The 17,340-nt window shown below is 41.9% G+C and overlaps 1 protein-coding gene across 1 annotated transcript in view; it reads left to right on the top strand.

The window, feature by feature from the left end:
* Nucleotides 1–17,340, top strand: part of SIPA1L1 (signal induced proliferation associated 1 like 1) — a 135,333-nt gene that overhangs the window by 88,619 nt on the left and 29,374 nt on the right. The window contains exons 12-15 of the mRNA XM_082617702.1: nt 1,477–1,601; nt 3,946–4,008; nt 4,446–4,564; nt 7,575–8,017. Coding sequence (XP_082473828.1) covers nt 1,477–1,601; nt 3,946–4,008; nt 4,446–4,564; nt 7,575–8,017 — 750 coding nt within the window. The remainder of the gene's footprint in view (nt 1–1,476; nt 1,602–3,945; nt 4,009–4,445; nt 4,565–7,574; nt 8,018–17,340) is intronic.

A 17,340-nucleotide genomic window follows, 5' to 3' on the forward strand; every position in this document is an offset into this window, starting at 1 on the left:
AATCCTTTTTTTTAAATGAGCCCTTTCACTGAAGTTTTCATAAATCAAGGTTTTTGTTTGTTTTTAATAATGGAGGTAACTTTGTTTAGTGAGGCGTATGAGTCAAGTTTGTAAATGACCGTCATTTGTGCAAAAAGTAATGAGGGAGATGTTGTAGTAGGAGTTTTACTAAAATATTTTATAGTTTCCCTGCTTTCCAAATGATTTTTTTTTTTTTTTTTTTTTTTTTTTTTGCGGTACGCAGGCCTCTCACTGCTGTGGCCTCTCCCGTTGCGGAGCACAGGCTCCGGACGCGCAGGCTTAGCGGCCATGGCTCACGGGCCCAGCCGCTCCACGGCATGTGGGATCTTCCCGGACCGGGGCACGAACCCGCGTCCCCTGCATTGGCAGGCGGACTCTCAACCACTGCGCCACCAGGGAAGCCCCCAAATGCTTTTATGTAGATTTTTCTCCCTGGATCCATATAAGAGTTGCCATGACTCTGGGTGGAGAAGCTGAACTTGGCTCCCAGCCTTCCTCCTCCTAATCTCCTGCTCTTTCCAATACACCCCTTGGTGGTTCTGCCCACACATTTATCAGTTTGTAGCAAAGAAGACACCTGTCACATGCATCAGTTAATTCAGGCCCTTTTGTGTTTTATTGTGTAGATTACTCATAAATTCATTCGTAACCACACTCAGATTTGTAAATTTCCACATGAATCTTTGAATTTTATACTCTGGCCCTTTTTCCTGGGCTCAGTCAGTATTTCCTTTGCTGATGTTACTAATCAAGGCATATGCTTTAATTAAGCCTATGTTATGTTATTAGTCTACACAGGGAAAATTAAAATGGGCTCATTAAAAAGCTAAACATTCTTTCCAGAAATAGACATTTGCCTTTATATATGCCAGTTTACCTATTTCCAAATTGCCTTCCTAAAGGCGATTTAAAGTTTATACATTTTGGAAATGGTCCCTATGTAATGTACATGATAGCGATCTTTGTTTTTCAGACCTTAGAGTAAGTGCTCAGAAAATACTTGTTCCAAGAATGAGTGCCTTAGTGATTTAGCAGATAACCGAGTTAAGAGAAACCCCTGGAATGTGCCAATTGGACAACAAACGGAACACTAGGATGGTGACATTTTTCTTTTGGGTGCAAATGACAGTCTGAGCTTAGCTACTCAAGGGCCAGAAGATTTTTGGTTTCTTACTGCATATCTCTTAGGTTGGCTCGGTCCTAATGGCCTCTGCCCTTGTTGACAGTTTACATACTTAGCATACATACCTTTCTGAACGGAGGGGTGTATACTGACCGTAACATCCACAGTTCCAGCATCCATGTACACATGCACAAGGATGAGTACACAAGTACAGAAATGTAAGCAAAATTAGTAGTACCTGTCGTTAGAGTTTAGTTCATTACTCCCAGGACTACCTTCCCTTATGGGTGAGGTCCCTGATGTTGTCTTTGCCTTTGGGGAAATCACCACAGGTTTGGAATAAGCCGCAGATCCCCAGCCTCCATCGACAGGCAGAACACCCAGTCAGACATTGGTGGCAGTGGGAAATCCACACCCAGCTGGCAAAGAAGTGAGGATAGCATTGCCGACCAGATGGGTAAGTAACTAATTCCTACAAAAAGCAAGTTGCTTTTATACTATGGTGACTTTGGTTACCTTTGGATGATGTCATCAAGGCATTCTGTTCTATAATACAGCCCTGGGTCATAAATGGGAATGAGCATTAAGTCTCAGTTAGCTTATGTATAAGTGAAAGCAGCAATTAAGACCTGAGAGAAAAGTCAAGGAATTCTAAGTAACCCCGACTTTAAAGACAGAAAGGATACAGGAATTATTTTCAGCACCAAGGTTAAAATGCCAGAGTACCAAGCCACATGTGTCCTAAGTATCTCCCTCCCCCCTTGTTTGTTTGTTTATTTATTTGTTTGTTTTAGCCCAGTATAAGTGCCCTGGGAGATTAGTTGGTATTCTTAATGTTGAGTTTAAAAAAATTTTTTTAACTATGTGCAGAGAAGGAAAGAAATATAATTGTTCTTTAGTCACTTCTGCAGCTTGGTGAGAATGTCTTTCCTCCCTTTATATGCTTTTTCCCCTGGCTGTGCTATTAAGCTGTCAGCTAAGGAAATGTCTTAGGATAAAACAGCTGGAAGGGAAAGATTTGCATGAGTGAGCCTTCCTTTGGGTTTCTGGCACATAGCCCTTGCCTCTCTCTCTAAGCAGTTCTACAAGATACCAAAACACTAGTTGATACAATAAAATTTTGCCATGAGCAAGATTAAGTTTCAACACAGTAGCACCAGGGATTAAGTATCAACACAATTGATACATCAGGGACTTGAATCTGGACTGTCAGGGTTTTTTCCCTTTATCTTATCTCTAGTAGCTTTCCCGTCAGAGTACCATAAAAAGAAGTAAATTTCAGGGCTGAGAAAAGATCAGCGTGTAAGGCAAAGACCACATCATTTTATCTTCTCTGCAAATGCATCGTTTTGTTCTGTTTTAACGACTGTGCCCATGTTCCATGCCTGGGAAGGGCATCCTCAGTGCAGAGGTTGGAGCCAAGTTGGGGCTCCCAGCTGCTCAGTGGGGGGTCAACAGAAAAAACAACCCATGAACATGGAAGGGAGTGGAGATGCATTCAGCTAAGACAGGAGTTGAGGAAGAGAAACGAAACTCTTAGGTTCTGAAGATAGGCTTCGTTCCATCACTTCAGTGAGATGTGCCTCGTTGTTGAAGCCATCTGTCATTCCCTACTCTCCTCCCAACTCCCACCCCGCCACCGAAAACCTGAGCATATTCTGATGCACTGTTCTGCTCTTGAAAGAATGTTTCAAATCCCGTGTGTTTTGATACTGTTGAGAGGCTAACGACATGTGAACAGGATCCCTTCTTCCATGTGACCTTAGCAGCTTTTTTTGGCTCCTAGCTGCAGGCTTTGAACAAAGCTGCCGTCGAGCCTTTGTGCACTGTTCAGGGTCCCTCTTCCCACTCATGTGAAGTCATGCGGGGAATGAAGCAGTATCTTGGGACTGGACAGGGTAGTTACAAGGTTTGTCCTAGACCCGTATTCATTCTTTCACATAAGCCTTCCTCTAGTCTTTTTTTCCTTGCATCCACTTGAGTTTAGTGGCATCCACGTTGCATAGATGAGTCTGAAATGAATACCGGTGAACCTTTTTAACACATTGATTCATCCTTTTGGTGAGGTATACCTTTTTTAAAAAAATAAGATACCCTTAGAGCCTGCCAGAGAAGGCTTTTTTTTTTTTTTAAACCAAGGCCTTTCTCCATCCAGAATCTAAGGCTTCAAAGAAAATGTTCAAATAAATTTTTATAACTTTTGCTATTCCAGCATTCCAGAAGGATAACCCAGCCCTTTCTGCCGGGCACTTCAGAAGGAATCTGGGGCTTTGCTGGTATAAGCCATGCTAGGAAGGGATGAAGACAAATAATTGTTATGTTCTCAGTCCTCAATACACTGTATTGAGTGTGTAAAGGGCCGACCTTCCTACACTCAATTTGTAAGAACACAATTCTCTAATGACCTGCAGGTCCCTGGTTGAACATGTCAAATAGATTCTTACTTGTTAGCCAGACCCCACCTGTCTTTGTCCATCCGTGTGTGATAAATGGATGCCCAGGGGAGATGTGGAGCTTAGCTTGCTTAATTGGCTCACTCATCTCGGTGCAGTTTGTTTTTCTGCCTCTCCGCTTTTGGATACAGTTGAGAGAGTCAAAGAGTACACTGCCCAGTCCCGTACGTGTTAAGGAATGGTGTTGCAGAAGTGCCGAATTGTTGCCGTGAGCTCTTAGGTGTGTTAAAGAGGCTAACTCACTTCCCTTTCACCTTTTGAACCCCATCTTGAATGCCAGTGGAGTCCAAAAGGAAAGCAATTGTTTTAAGTAAACTAGCTGCTGTGTGTCTTTTCTGTTGTGCTCAGCTTACAGTTATAGAGGACCTCAGGATTGCAATTCTTTTGTCCTCGAGCAGCCTGAATATACAGGTAACATATTTCCAAAGTGTCATGGTAAGTAACACGCGATTGCATCCATGCCTGTCTAGGTAATGTAGACCAAGCGAGGTTAGCCACACTTTGCAATGAATGAATCTCATACATTTAATCCATATATTTGAGACTTTCCCCCCAAACCGAAAGCTGATTCCTAACTTTGCCGCATTGTTCATGGCCTCTGGTTTGGTGGTACTTGGCTCTGCTAATGTGTATGATGTGACACACTGTCACCAGCTGCAAGCTTTCTCCATCAGCCACTTAGTTTTTGACATGCTGTCTATTGTGTAAACTTTCAACAAGCTTCTTGCTGAAATTCCGAGTTTGCTGGCCAGTGAACTGAGAGGTGCAATGGCAAGCCGTCTTCATTTGTCAACCTGTGCCAGTATCTGTTGAGTGCCTGCACCAGAATGTCCTGTTCTGTATTCCAGAGCCAACGTGCCACCTCCCAGCAGTATCAAAGGTACTGCCAGCTTTCCGAGAGAGCCCCGGTGGGAGATTAATGCGTCAGGATCCGGTGGTTCATTTGTCTCCAAACAAACAAGGGCACGTAAGTTCACTGTAAAATAATAAAAATGCTAGATTCCTAACCATGTACCTTTCTTGCAAGGTGAAAATGGTACCGGTCTGCTCTCTCTTTCTTCCACAATGTCAGAGAGGAAGTCATCCTAGTAGAAGGTGAACATTGGCTGCCACGGCCCTGGAATCTCTACTGCCAATGGCCTTAAGCTTGCGTTGAGATAAATTGAAATTCCTCATTGGTATGCACCTGCAGATTTGGACAGAAGGCCGTGTGATCCAATCACAAACAGTCCTAATGTCTGGAATAGAAATGTGCCTAGATATAGATTTTATTTGCTTACACAGTTGCCAGCATGAGGTTATGTATGGCTGGAGCACCAATCAAGGAGACAGCTTCCTGACAAGCCCCCCTACTGCTTCTCTTATCTTCCAGGGCTACATTTTTGTCCCATTACCATAGTTATAAACAGTTCCTTATCACTTACAGGTGGAATTGGGAAGAAGAGGCTATCTTTTCCTCCTTCTTTAAATTCAGTTGATTTCCTTGGTCTGTCTCTTCACTGGAATGTGTACTTATATTTATGTCATTCTATAGGATGAGGAAATACTGTATTTCATATTCACTAATTTATAAGATTCTCAGAACTTTAATGAGAGGGCTCAGTTTTGCTTCAGTGAAATGAATATTGAAGTTTAAAGAGAGCACAGCACATTCATGAGCGTGCTAGGCTGTGGGAGAGAGAGTTACTGATGAAATGGGACGCTGTCACAGTTCCATTTGTAAGTGCTAGATTACCCTAGTTCACCTGTCAATTTCCCCTCCTTCATTAACAATTTTTATATGGAATACATGGTCAAATAATACTTTGGAAAGATTAGGTTAGATAAAATACATTCTTAAAGTTAATTTCACCTGTTTCTTCTTTTTAAAATTTGGCTGGAACACTTCAAGTTCCAGATGTGGTTCAAGTTTTATCTCCATATACATCTGTCCTGTACTTTACACACTCAGCACATCCAAATGCAGACGAGTCACGTTGAAAATGCCCAGTAGCCACACGTGGCCGGGACTAGCAAATTCTACAGCCCAGGTCCAGCGCTAAAGAGGAAGTAGGAAAAATAAATGATGGCCTTACAATGCAGAAGTTGTTACTGAGAAAAACTAGAGTAGCACCAGTAAAGTAACTGGGATTGATCCTTCTTCAAGGGGGGGAGATCTTTCACTTTGAAGTGGGACAAGATGGTCCTCCTGTGGCCCTCTCCCCGCAGCTGGTAAAGACACGCACACAAGTCTTCTCTCCTTTTCTCTCCATCTCCACCAAGTATCTGAACTTCTGGCCCCCCTCTCATTTATTAAGTATTATTTTACTCAGATATCTTTTGAAATTGTATTTCTTTGGTTAGCCATAAAATGTTCTTTCTAAGCAACTGAGCCACTGTGCAACAGGGGTTCTGCCCACATTTTTTAAATTGAGAGATGATTCATATACCACATATTCACATATCATAACATTCCCACGTTTAAAGTGTACTGTTTAGTGGTGTTTAGTACGGTCACAGAGTTTTGCAACCAGCACCACGATCTAACTCCAGAACATTTTCATCACCCCAGGAAGAAACCTGTATCCTTAGGGAGTCACCCCACCTCTTCCATCCCCTCCAAGCCCTCGACAACTGCAAATCTACTTTCTATCTCTGTGGATGTGCCTATTTGACATTTCATATGAATGGAATCATACAATATGTGGCCTTTTGAGTCTGACTTTTTTCACATAGCCTGTTTTCAAGGTTCATCCAGGTTGTAGCATGTATTAATGTCTTTTTATGACTGAATAATTGTGTGGATGTGCCACATTTTTTTAATCCATTGATCAGCTGATGGACATGTGGATTGTTTCTACTTTTTGGCTATTATGAATAATGCTGCTATAAAATTCATGTAGAAGTTTTTGTGTAAACATAGGTTTTCATTTCTCTTGAGTAGGATTGCAGCGGTTTTTCCACAGCAACTGCCGCATTTTACATTCGTACCAACAATGCCCACCATCTTTATTGTCTGCTTTTCTTATTAGAGCCATCCTAGTGTGTGTGAAGTGTTATTTCACTGTGGTATTGATTTGCATTTCCCTAATGACTAATGATATCAAGCATCCTTTCATGTGCTTGTTGGCCATTTGTATATCTTCTTTGGATAAATGACTATTCAAATCCCTTGCCCATTTTTTTATTGGGTTATTTGAAACACAGAGGTTTTTAATTTTGATGAAGTCCAGTTTATCTATTTTTTTTCTTATCATTTTTGTGCTTTTGGTGTCATATCTAAGAAACCATTGCATAATCCAAGGTCATGAAGATGTATACCTGTGTTTTCCTCTAAGAGTTTTATAGCTCTAGCTCTTACACTTAGGTCTTTGACTTTTTGAGTTTTTTTTTTTCTTTCTATGTGGTAAGGACCCAGCTTCATTCTGTTTTGCATGTGGATATCTAGTTACCCTAACACTGTGTGTTAAAAAGATTACTTTACCCCATTGAATTCTCTTGACACCTCTGTGTAAGTTTACCTCGAAGCACTCCTTAGAAAGCTGTCTCCTAAATAGATGCTATATGGGGAAAGAAAAGATGTCCTTAAGAGAAAGTCTTATATTCTGCCTTCTATTTACTCTGATCAATAGGGTCTTTCTAATTATAAGCCCTTTGGAAGTATCCCTTTCTATTTTAAGATTAAGATATTATTTAATGACAGTTTAGGTGTTTTTTTTTTCTTTCTGATTAAAATTCTCTCAATACTATCAATACTTTAGCATAAGCCAAATAATGAAAAATGGATTCTAAAAAACTAAGTTTCCAGCACTGTCTGCCATGGAATCTTCTGAGTAGGTTTTTCCAGATACCTCCTGCCTTATTGTTGTGTTCACAGGCGTTTTTGTGTCTTGAGAACCCCCTATTGAGACACACTTCACAGGGTCATTCCCCCGTTATTTCTCCCTGCTGTTCAAGAAGCCAAGCCTGTAGTTAAGGAAAGCCCGCTTCCCTTGCAGTCTGAGAGCCACTACTCAAGCCACTCCAGCAGCAATACCCTCTCCAGCAACGCATCAAGTGCCCACAGCGACGAGAAGTGGTATGATGGGGACCGCACCGAATCCGAGCTGAACAGCTACAACTACTTGCAAGGCACCTCCGCGGACAGCGGCATCGACACCACTTCCTACGGCCCTAGCCACGGCAGCACGGCCTCGCTGGGGGCGGCCACGTCGTCACCACGCTCGGGGCCGGGCAAGGAGAAAGTGGCCCCCCTGTGGCACAGTTCCAGTGAAGTCATCTCCATGGCAGATCGGACTTTAGATTCAGAGAGCCACGGCATGGACCGGAAAACCGAGTCCTCCCTGAGCTTGGACATCCATGCCAAGAGCCAGGCCGGCTCAAACCCTCTGACCAGGGAGAACAGCACGTTCAGTATCAATGACGCTGCTTCCCACACCAGGTAACTGCCCCTCCCTGCTGCCCCTCCCCCTCCTGGCCTCCCTGCGGCCAGTTTCCAGCCTCATCCCACTTCCCTCTGCTCAAGAGTGTATAAAGAAAGGGTTTTTTTTTATTTTGGTTTGGTTTTTTTGCACAGTGACAGTTATTTTTATATATTTAATGCCTTTTATTTACCACCCAAATCCTTTATTCCTACCATCCTAGTGCATTATTTTAAACTGTGGGAGAGGTTTGCAGATTTGTTCTTCATAGCTGTATTTGATTTTATAAAAACGTTCCTAGCTGCATACCAGCATGAGAGAAGAATTTTGTCATGTTGCTTCCAGCTAGTGATAGAGAATATAGAATGGGACAGTCCTTTGAAGACATTAAAAGAAAATCTTGACCATATGTTTAAAAGGAAGGGGTCTTTTCCAGGACTATCATGGCATCATTTATGATGCTGAACGCATCGTTCACACTGCCTCTCTATCAGAGAACATCGCTTACCCAGTGTTCGCACGGCAGTTTGTTTTCAGTAATTGGCTCCTGGCAGTCACGTGTTGGGGGGGCGCGTCCAACAGGAAAGTGTAGCTAAAATTAGACACAGCCCGTCTACCTTTCAGAAGAGAAAAGTACACATTCCCCCGTATCCTTGGAGATCTCGGTGATAGGCAAAGTAAATACTATTTTTCATTTCCTCTTTTGGATTTGAGCCTACAATCCAAAGTATAAGATCCTTTCTTTTAGGGAGGAAACATTCCTTCACTCTCTTTTGGGGCCTGTTGATCTCTGTGGTGGCTTCTCCTTTTACCTTTTATTGTTGTCAGTCGTTGATCAGCTTGTATGATAGTATCCATCCAACCTTGCTGTCTTCCAGGCTTCTTTTACGATCTTGCCCTCAAGAAAAGTAGCAGAGAAGTTGAGTTTAGTTTTACTTTCCAAACGGAAATCTAGGCACATAATCTGTCAGTAAACCCCAGATAATCTTAATGAGAGAGGACATCCTTGACTTAATTTGGATTTAACTTGATAAGTTAAATATTCACTTCTCCCATTGTCTGTATTGTTACTGATAAGATTTGCAAGCTTCCCATTGCGTTTCGTTTCCGAGTTTTATCTCTGTTTATCACTACCACATTGCAGTAATAAAAAGTGATGGCCACAGGTCTGGAAAACGCATGGCCTCCAAGCAGAAAGGCAACTGGGAAAGTCATCTCAGGATTCTTGGGTACCATGCATCCAGTTACCTTTCCATAATTCAGAAAATAGAATGTTTGGTTCGAGTGGATTAAGGAAGTGTTTGGAAGACAGAAAGCCGGGCGTCAAATACCATAATATAACATAGACGTAGAATCACTTGACGCGAGTTGTGCCACTGGCTTGCTGTTTCTGGCACACCCACCATCTCATTAAGTATGGCCTGTGCATTGACCCAGAACATTTTTCAGTTCACAGTAGTTCCTCGGTGGTTTTCAGGTTTACCTGGACTCCTAGATTTGGTTTTCCGTTCTTCATTTTGAAAGGAGAATGTCTTTTTCGAAATGATACTCCATCTGGGGATGTATCTCTGGTTTAATTTGATGGCAGAAGAAAGTCAGTCATAGAAGTCTTGTCTCAAATGGCATCACCACGGAGTAAAGTTGAAAAGAGCTGGGCCTCTGAAACCAAAGCACAAAACGTGGGCTGTGCCATCTCACCAATCTACCAAATCCCAGGGGATGTACAAAGTACCCTCTGAAAAGTCAGCACCTGGGCTTGCATTATCTGAATATGCTGACTGAGGCTGCCTGAAGGTCTTAAAGGATTATCTGCTTCCAACTGACCATGCGGAAATCATTTAAATCATCATTTAGAAATAACTCTTCTGTTGAAAATCAAAGTTGCTAAGGAAGAATGTGGCTTTTCAGGGAGGATGGCCAGGCTTCCCACCCACTGATAGGTTTTGTCACATTCATTCGTGACTCTGGTAACGGGGATGCTTTGTGACTTCAATCTGTTGATCTTGGCAGAGTGAGCTGGATAATCAGAGCTTTAGCAGACTTCCTTTTCTGGAGGAAAGGGGGACTTAGCCACCAAATGCACATTGCTAGAGAAACTAAAATCACTGCAAATTAGAACGTTTGAAGACAGGAACAGCAATTAATGTGGAGATCTCTTGACAGTGCATAAAAGAGCTTGTACCTGGGACTTGGTGACAAAATCTAAATTACAGTGATTAAGTTCCACTGCGTATTTCTGCCTGAGCTGTGTTCCTACTCCCTCTGTCCTTCAGTCTCCCTGTTGATGATTGTGCAGGTTTTTTTGTGGCCCCCCATGAGAATTGCTTAATGTATGTTGGTAGTTATATAGGGTTGTTATATTCGGATGTCATTAAAAGGAACCATACACATTGAAAGCTTTCTACAATTAAAAAGCCTATTAATTGCTCTAAAGCGTTATTTCCTAGAATGTATTTTCTATGAAGCTTGGGAATTTAGGGAGAGATTTAAAAAAAATTTTTTTTTTTGTAATGGCTGTTTCACTTTCAGGTGTTAAACCACTCAAAAAAATGATCTGTGGTGAACATAGGAGAGGTGAAGATAGTTCCAATTTTAGTATACTGTTACCAGCTGGGCTCATTTTTGTCTTAGAGTTCTGGCCTCGGAAGTAGGCAGTGTGTATCCGTTTGTGTGGTGACCGAAGACTTCCTTAGCTTACAGAACTCTAGTCCTGCTGACCAGTGGCCATTGCTTATGGCAGAACTAGATTCAAGATCACATATTATAAAGCTGAAGGGAATTCCCTGGTGGTCCAGTGGTTAAGACTCCACACTTCCACTTCATGGGGCATGGGTTCCATCCCTGGTTGGGGAACTAAGGTCCCGCATGCCACACAGTGCTGCCAAAAAAAAAAAGCAAACAACCCACCTCAGGCTTGCACATGTACATCTTGTCAGTAACATCCTGACCTGACCCGTTCAAATGTTCAGACTTCTGCACCCACTCGTTACCAGCCGTTCTGCTGCTTCATCTTGCTTCCTGTAGGCCCCCTCAGAGCTCTGGTGCCAATTAGTACCCACTTATGTGATCACATACACATTTTTACTACCCTCCAATACAAAAGGACTTCTCATCCAATGTGTTCATCCTAAGCACCTGTGTATAGTGTGCACCACTGTGAGCATGATAGGTGCTCAGTACACCAGCATTATAGGTGTTCAGTACATTTTGATGAACAAATAGGAATAATTTCTTCCTTTTTGTTCCCACTTTTTGCCTGATGACTCAAGGTCCCTACTACTAAACCAGTTTGAAAATAGCATAAATCCTTAACTCCTGACTGCTCTGGAAAACTACCACTACATTTCAAAGCTTACTGTATAGATCTGTCAATACTTGCACAGAGCTCTAGTGCTTTTATATACAAGTGTATGTATAAGAGTGTACCTAAAGTCCTTGTATGGCATGAGTTTTTAGTTAAGTCACTTCTATATAAGATTTTTTAATCTGCAAAGTATAACAGGGAGAGACTTTATAACAGCTTATCTACAAATATCAATATCTGGGTATAAGTTGGTCAGTGTCTGACATTCACTAGAGGGGATGATTAAAGGCCAGGAAGAATGCCTGCCCACAGATGTTAGTACAGTTCAGTTTCATGCATGTGCTTTTTCTGGTTGACCTAATAGTTAACTAACTATTCATGCCAGAAAAGCTGTACGTTTCTTGAGAGTAGGGGTGAAGAAGGACTTCTTATATTCAGTTTACATGGCACAGTAAGGAATGCCTCAGGCTACTGTAGTGTACTGACTATGTATGAGTGCCTGTGTGTGTGTGTGTGTGTGTGTGTGTGTGTGTGTGTGTTAGAGCTTGTGAGTTTAAATTTTGTTCTCTACCCTCTTTGGCACCCTGGGTGAAAAATAGGCCTTCCTTCTTTGTTTAGAAATTATTCTCTTGTCTTTATCTGTAATGTTTCCCTCTTAAATCTCTTCTGCCTGGGATCTTTTTTTTTTTTTTTTTTTTTTGCAGTACGCGGGCCTCTCACTGTTGTGGCCTCTCCCATTGCGGAGCACAGGCTCCGGACGTGCAGGCTCAGTGGCCATGGCTCACGGGCCTAGCTGCTCCGTGGCATGTGTGATCTTCCTGGACCGGGGCACAAGCCCGTGTCCCCTGTATCGGCAGGCAGACTCTCAACCACTGCACCACCAGGGAAGCCCTGCCTGGGATCTTTTTAAATTGCTAATGATTAATTACCTCTCTCCTACATTTTTTTCTTAAGGTGAGACTGTTACTTTTCTATGTTTTATGGACTAAGTCAGACTTTAAAGTGAAGCCTCTACAGTTCCCCAGGACTTCTCTCCAACATGTGGTTGGCTCCACTTGTCATATGTTTATGAATTGCTTTCATTGGTAATTTTTGCTTTGTGCTCCCGGACACTGTGAACATTCGGGGTTCTATTTTATTTTGCTTTTACACATCAGGACTCCAGGTGATCTGGCCTAAGCTCTCTTGCCCCGTTTCCATTTCTTCCAGCTTATGAAAGTGGGTGATGATTTTAGCCAGAACTTCGGTGATGTTCAACTTACCTCAAAGAATGAATAATACAACGACTATGGTTGAAATTTCAACATTGAGAAAATGAGAGCTCTGTCAAGCCCCAGATGTCAGATTTCTTGATGCAGAGGTCACTGACAAAAAGTTTCTTATTACTTGGTTCTGTGAAGCAACTAAAGCATTCATCCAGTCCATATAGAAAGCCCAAATTCTCCAAATGCCATTAAATCGAAGACCAACAGGAATTCTGCAAGGACAGAGTCTCTATTCTTTGCCATATTTAAACCATCCTATTATACTACTAGGGTGAGAATTTATCCAATTGCTAAAAGAAAAGAAAGAATAATCTCAAGAAGAGAGATTCCATAATCTTTCTGAGTAATCTCAGTGCTTAAGTCCGCTCCCTCTTCAAAATTTTGTCCTGTATCTACCTATCTGAAATTCCTCTAGCTGCAGCTTAAATCTATGATTAAGAGAGAGAATAGTTTTTCTGAGCTGAGTCTTTTCTAAAGACTGAAGAAGATTTTTGAAGTCTTAAGATTATGAAATTTGTAGATACCAAAAAGTGGTGATTTTAAAATAATTTAACTATATATATATATATGCTAACAGCCCTTCACCTCCAGGCAAGTCGAGAGAGAAATGTAGGGAAAATAGAGTTGGATCCTGAAATCCAGGTTCAAGTCTCAGTTCTGTTGTGGACCAGCCATGTGGCCTTTGGCCAGCCTCACCATTTCGCCAGAGCTTGTCCCTTATCTGTAACTTAATAATACCTAGTCCCCTTACTAAATGGTTGTTTTTATATGTTTGTTGAGAATTAAAAAAAATGTTATCAAAGGTATTGCAAACTGTAAATGTCCTTTTTCTGTCATTTCCTTTTATAAGCACGCCATCACTTAGTGTAGTTATCTGGCTACTTTTCCTTCAACAAACATGTATCTCCCAAGAAACTTTGCTTCTGGAGTTTCCTGCTTTGTTTTCTTTATCCCTTTTAGATGCCACATCTGGACGTGACACTTTTCTCAGCTATGCCTAATAGAATGATAATATTCGTAGTTATCTTGTTAGTTCCCTGTTAACTCACTCATCATTGCAGACTTGTTCAGCTTGAGGTCCACAGTGACCCCTGAGGTCGCTTCTGCTGGGTAGGCCTAGCCACTCCTTTCCCTATGCTTTATGCACTCGTGTGCCCTTGTACTTATTAAATATCTCCCTCTTATAGATGAACAGTCTTCTTTACTGCAGTCACTTGGATATCCCCTTTGCCAGCTTCATCATTCCTGCCTCACTTCTTTTTCCCAGTCCTTTAGAATTAGTGTCTTCTGAAGCTCTCCTAAATTGTAGAGCCAGTACTGGACATAATTGGCTAGTGCTGAACACAGTGGGAGGAGTCGTCCTTAATCATTATCCTCCCGCATTATCTGTCACCCGAAGGCTTATTTGTTATCTGTGCACGTAATCACAGGAAACCCATCAGTTCCCCTCCTCTTGGTATCAGGCCAGCATTCAGCCTTTGGGCAGATTTTGCCACAGTCATTTGACAAGTGACTAATTGCTGCTCTCTCCCTCCTGAAAATACCATCCCAGCCAGTCTCAAAGCCATCCCTCTGGTTCGTGCCTGAATAGTGGTGACTCCAGGTGTTTCCTTCAGCAGCTCTTGGTGGCACGGAGAGTGGCTGGCAGATGTTTTCGGTAGGAGGCGGTGGCCTCATTGATGATGAAGAAATTGCAGAACAGTTTCCCAGACCCTCATAGCTTCAGCACTTGGGGCTTTGACTCTTAACATGCAGGCTGCCCTGTCCTGTGGGGTTCATCCCTTTGCAAGGTCGGCAAGCAGGTGTAGCTCCTCCTGTGCAAAGTGGCCCCCGCCGTGACTGGCATCCTTTTTGGAAACTGGTCATCTAGGATCATCTCCTATAAAGTTTTACCACAGCTGGGAATGTAAATAACCAGGTTGCAGCACATTTGGTTCATGGTTTCATTTGAGCAACAGGTCAGGATGAGAAGTTTGGACAGATTCAGACTGTCCCAAATTCTCAGATGCCCCGTTGCCTCTTCTCCTCTGTTTATATGACGAATCATGCATATGTGTGTGTGCCCTCTCTTCCTTTTCAGAATTCATGTCCTGTAAACCCTAGTGTTCAGAGCAGCACTGTTTACCGTAGCCAAGACATGAAGCAACCTAAGTGTCCATTGACAGAGGAATGGATAGAGAAAATGTATATTACACAATTGAATATTACTCAGCCATAAAAAAGAATGCAGCAACATGAATGGACCTAGAGATTATCATACTAAGTGACGTAGGTCAGACAAAGACAAATACCATATGATATCACTTATATGTGGAATCTTATAAAATGATACAAGTGAACTTATTTACAAAACAGGAAGAGACTCACAGACAAAGAAAACAATTTTACGGTTACCAAAGGGGAAAGGGTACGGAGGGATAAATTAGGAGTTAGGGATTAACAGATACACACTACTGTATATAAACTAGATAAACAAGAAGGACCTACTGTATAGCACAGGGAACTATATTCAATATCTTGTAATAACCTGTAATGGAAAAGAATCTGAAAAGGGATATATATAGATATATATATATATAGATATATATAGATATATATATATGAACAAACTGAATCACTTTGCTGTACACTTGAAACTAACACAACATTGTAAATCAACTCTACTTCAATTAAAAAAAAATTTTTTTTAATTCATGTCCTGGAATGACCAAATGAATCAAAGGTTGGTCCATTTTTAGGAAAGGGGAAATGCCCTTTACTTCATGTAAGAAAGAAAGCTAGTGTCTCTTCGTGTGGAATCCAGGAACACCCTGATTAAATTCTTAGTGCTTCCAGTTTAGCCATACTCACAGCTAGACTCACTTTTTTCTACAGATAGAAAAGTAGCAGATACTGCACTTGTCATTCCTAACATATCTATTGCTCGTCTCTTTTTGTTCTGTATTATTGGCTTCTTACACAATTCCTGGGGAGAGATTTAATTTGCCATGTGTACAACTAAATTGCAGCCTATTGAATTAACATGAAATCTCCAGGATAATGAAACAGCTCAGCCACACAGTTGCCCTTTGAAAGTATGAAGCTGACAACTCCATTTCAGTTGTTTTGTAATTAAAGCCACTCAGAGATTATTTGGGGAAGTGTGTATGTGCAGGCCCCTCCAAGTGGTTCAAGGCCAGCAGGTGGGTCAGCTTCAAGGAGCCCCACCCTCCTGCGCCCCCAACACACACACACACCCACACGCACACACGCACACACACACACAGCTGGGCCAGGGGAGGGGGCCACAGAGGAAGGAGACAACCCATTGTGGAGTGAGAAGAGTTGAGGGGCTAATGCAGTAGTTCTTAAGCTCTAGGGAACGTGAGAGTCCTTTGGGGGTTTGTTAAAATACACATTTCTGGGGCTCTAGGAGATGGGACGTGAGCCAAGGAATCATTATTTACATCAGCACTTGCAGGTGACCAAATTTGGTTCATGGCTGCAGAAACACTGCTTTGATGCCTTCCCCTTCTTGATCTTGACTGTGTGAAGCTGGATTTTGATGAAGTCATAACAATATGATAATTCACCTAGATTCGAGCAGTTCTCGATGGATGTGCACACTTGGGGGAGATTTTTGCCAACATACACAACTCAGGCACCACCCCAACTCTGTCAAATTAAAATCTCTGGAATTAGGGCCTAGGGATGTGTATTTTTAAAGCTCCCAGGTGATCCTCCTGTGACAATCAAATTAGGGGACAGGTCAACAAACTAAAGTGCTCACCTTCGTGCTGTGAGTTGTACACAGTAAAGAAGGAAGACCCACCAATGGATTAGTCATTTGTTTTTGCTTTTACCATTGTTCCCAAATCTAATCAATTGTTAAGTAGGGCTGTCCTTGATTATAACCATTAATGAGCAAAAGTGTGCTGGCATTTCACACCTGGGAGCTAGGGTCAGCTGCCCTGTTCACAGATAAAACCAAAAATCAGGGTCTGTGGTCACAGATAAAACCAATAATTGGGGTCTATGGATAATTAAGCATTTATCCTTTTAAGAATGCACTTGTAAACAGAAGCATACTCTGTAGATTTAATTATTTCTTGCAGTAAAAAGAAAGCAACATCCAGTTTTAAATAGAGTATGAGTAAAATATACTATCTTTGTGCATAACTCTCCCTTGCATTTAAAACAGATGGCTAATTTGTCATTTATTTGACAGTTTCCTTCATCAAATATTGCATGCCTACAATAGCCAGGGACTATTCTGAGCAGGGAGAATATAGTAGTGAACAAAACAGACAAAAATTTCAGCCCTCATGGAGCTTACATTTAAACTGGGGGAGACAGATGATAAACAAGATAAAGAAATTAAATATATAGTGTGTTTTGTAAATACTAAAGAGAATCCCTCTGTGCAATAAATATCTTACTGAGAGTCTACTGTATTCTGGCATTGTTAAATATACGAAGATATCCCTGCCTTCAAAGAGTTTTATCAACTAGTACAAAACCTATTAAATGCCTCTCGGAAATAATGGTAGTAATTTTTTTTTTTTTTTTTTTTTTTTTTTTTTTCTTTTTGCGGTATGCGGGCCTCTCACTGTTGTGGCCTCTCCCGTTGCGGAGCACAGGCTCCGGATGCGCAGGCCCAGCGGCCATGGCTCACGGGCCCAGCCGCTCCGCGGCATATGGGATCCTCCCAGACCGGGGCACGAACCCGTATCCCCTGCATCGGCAGGCGGACTCTCAACCACTGCGCCACCAGGGAGGCCCGGTAGTAATTTAA

Source organism: Mesoplodon mirus, assembly GCF_964341445.2.
Source record: "Mesoplodon mirus genome assembly, chromosome: 4".
In the NCBI taxonomy this organism is placed as follows: Eukaryota; Metazoa; Chordata; class Mammalia; order Artiodactyla; family Ziphiidae; genus Mesoplodon; species Mesoplodon mirus.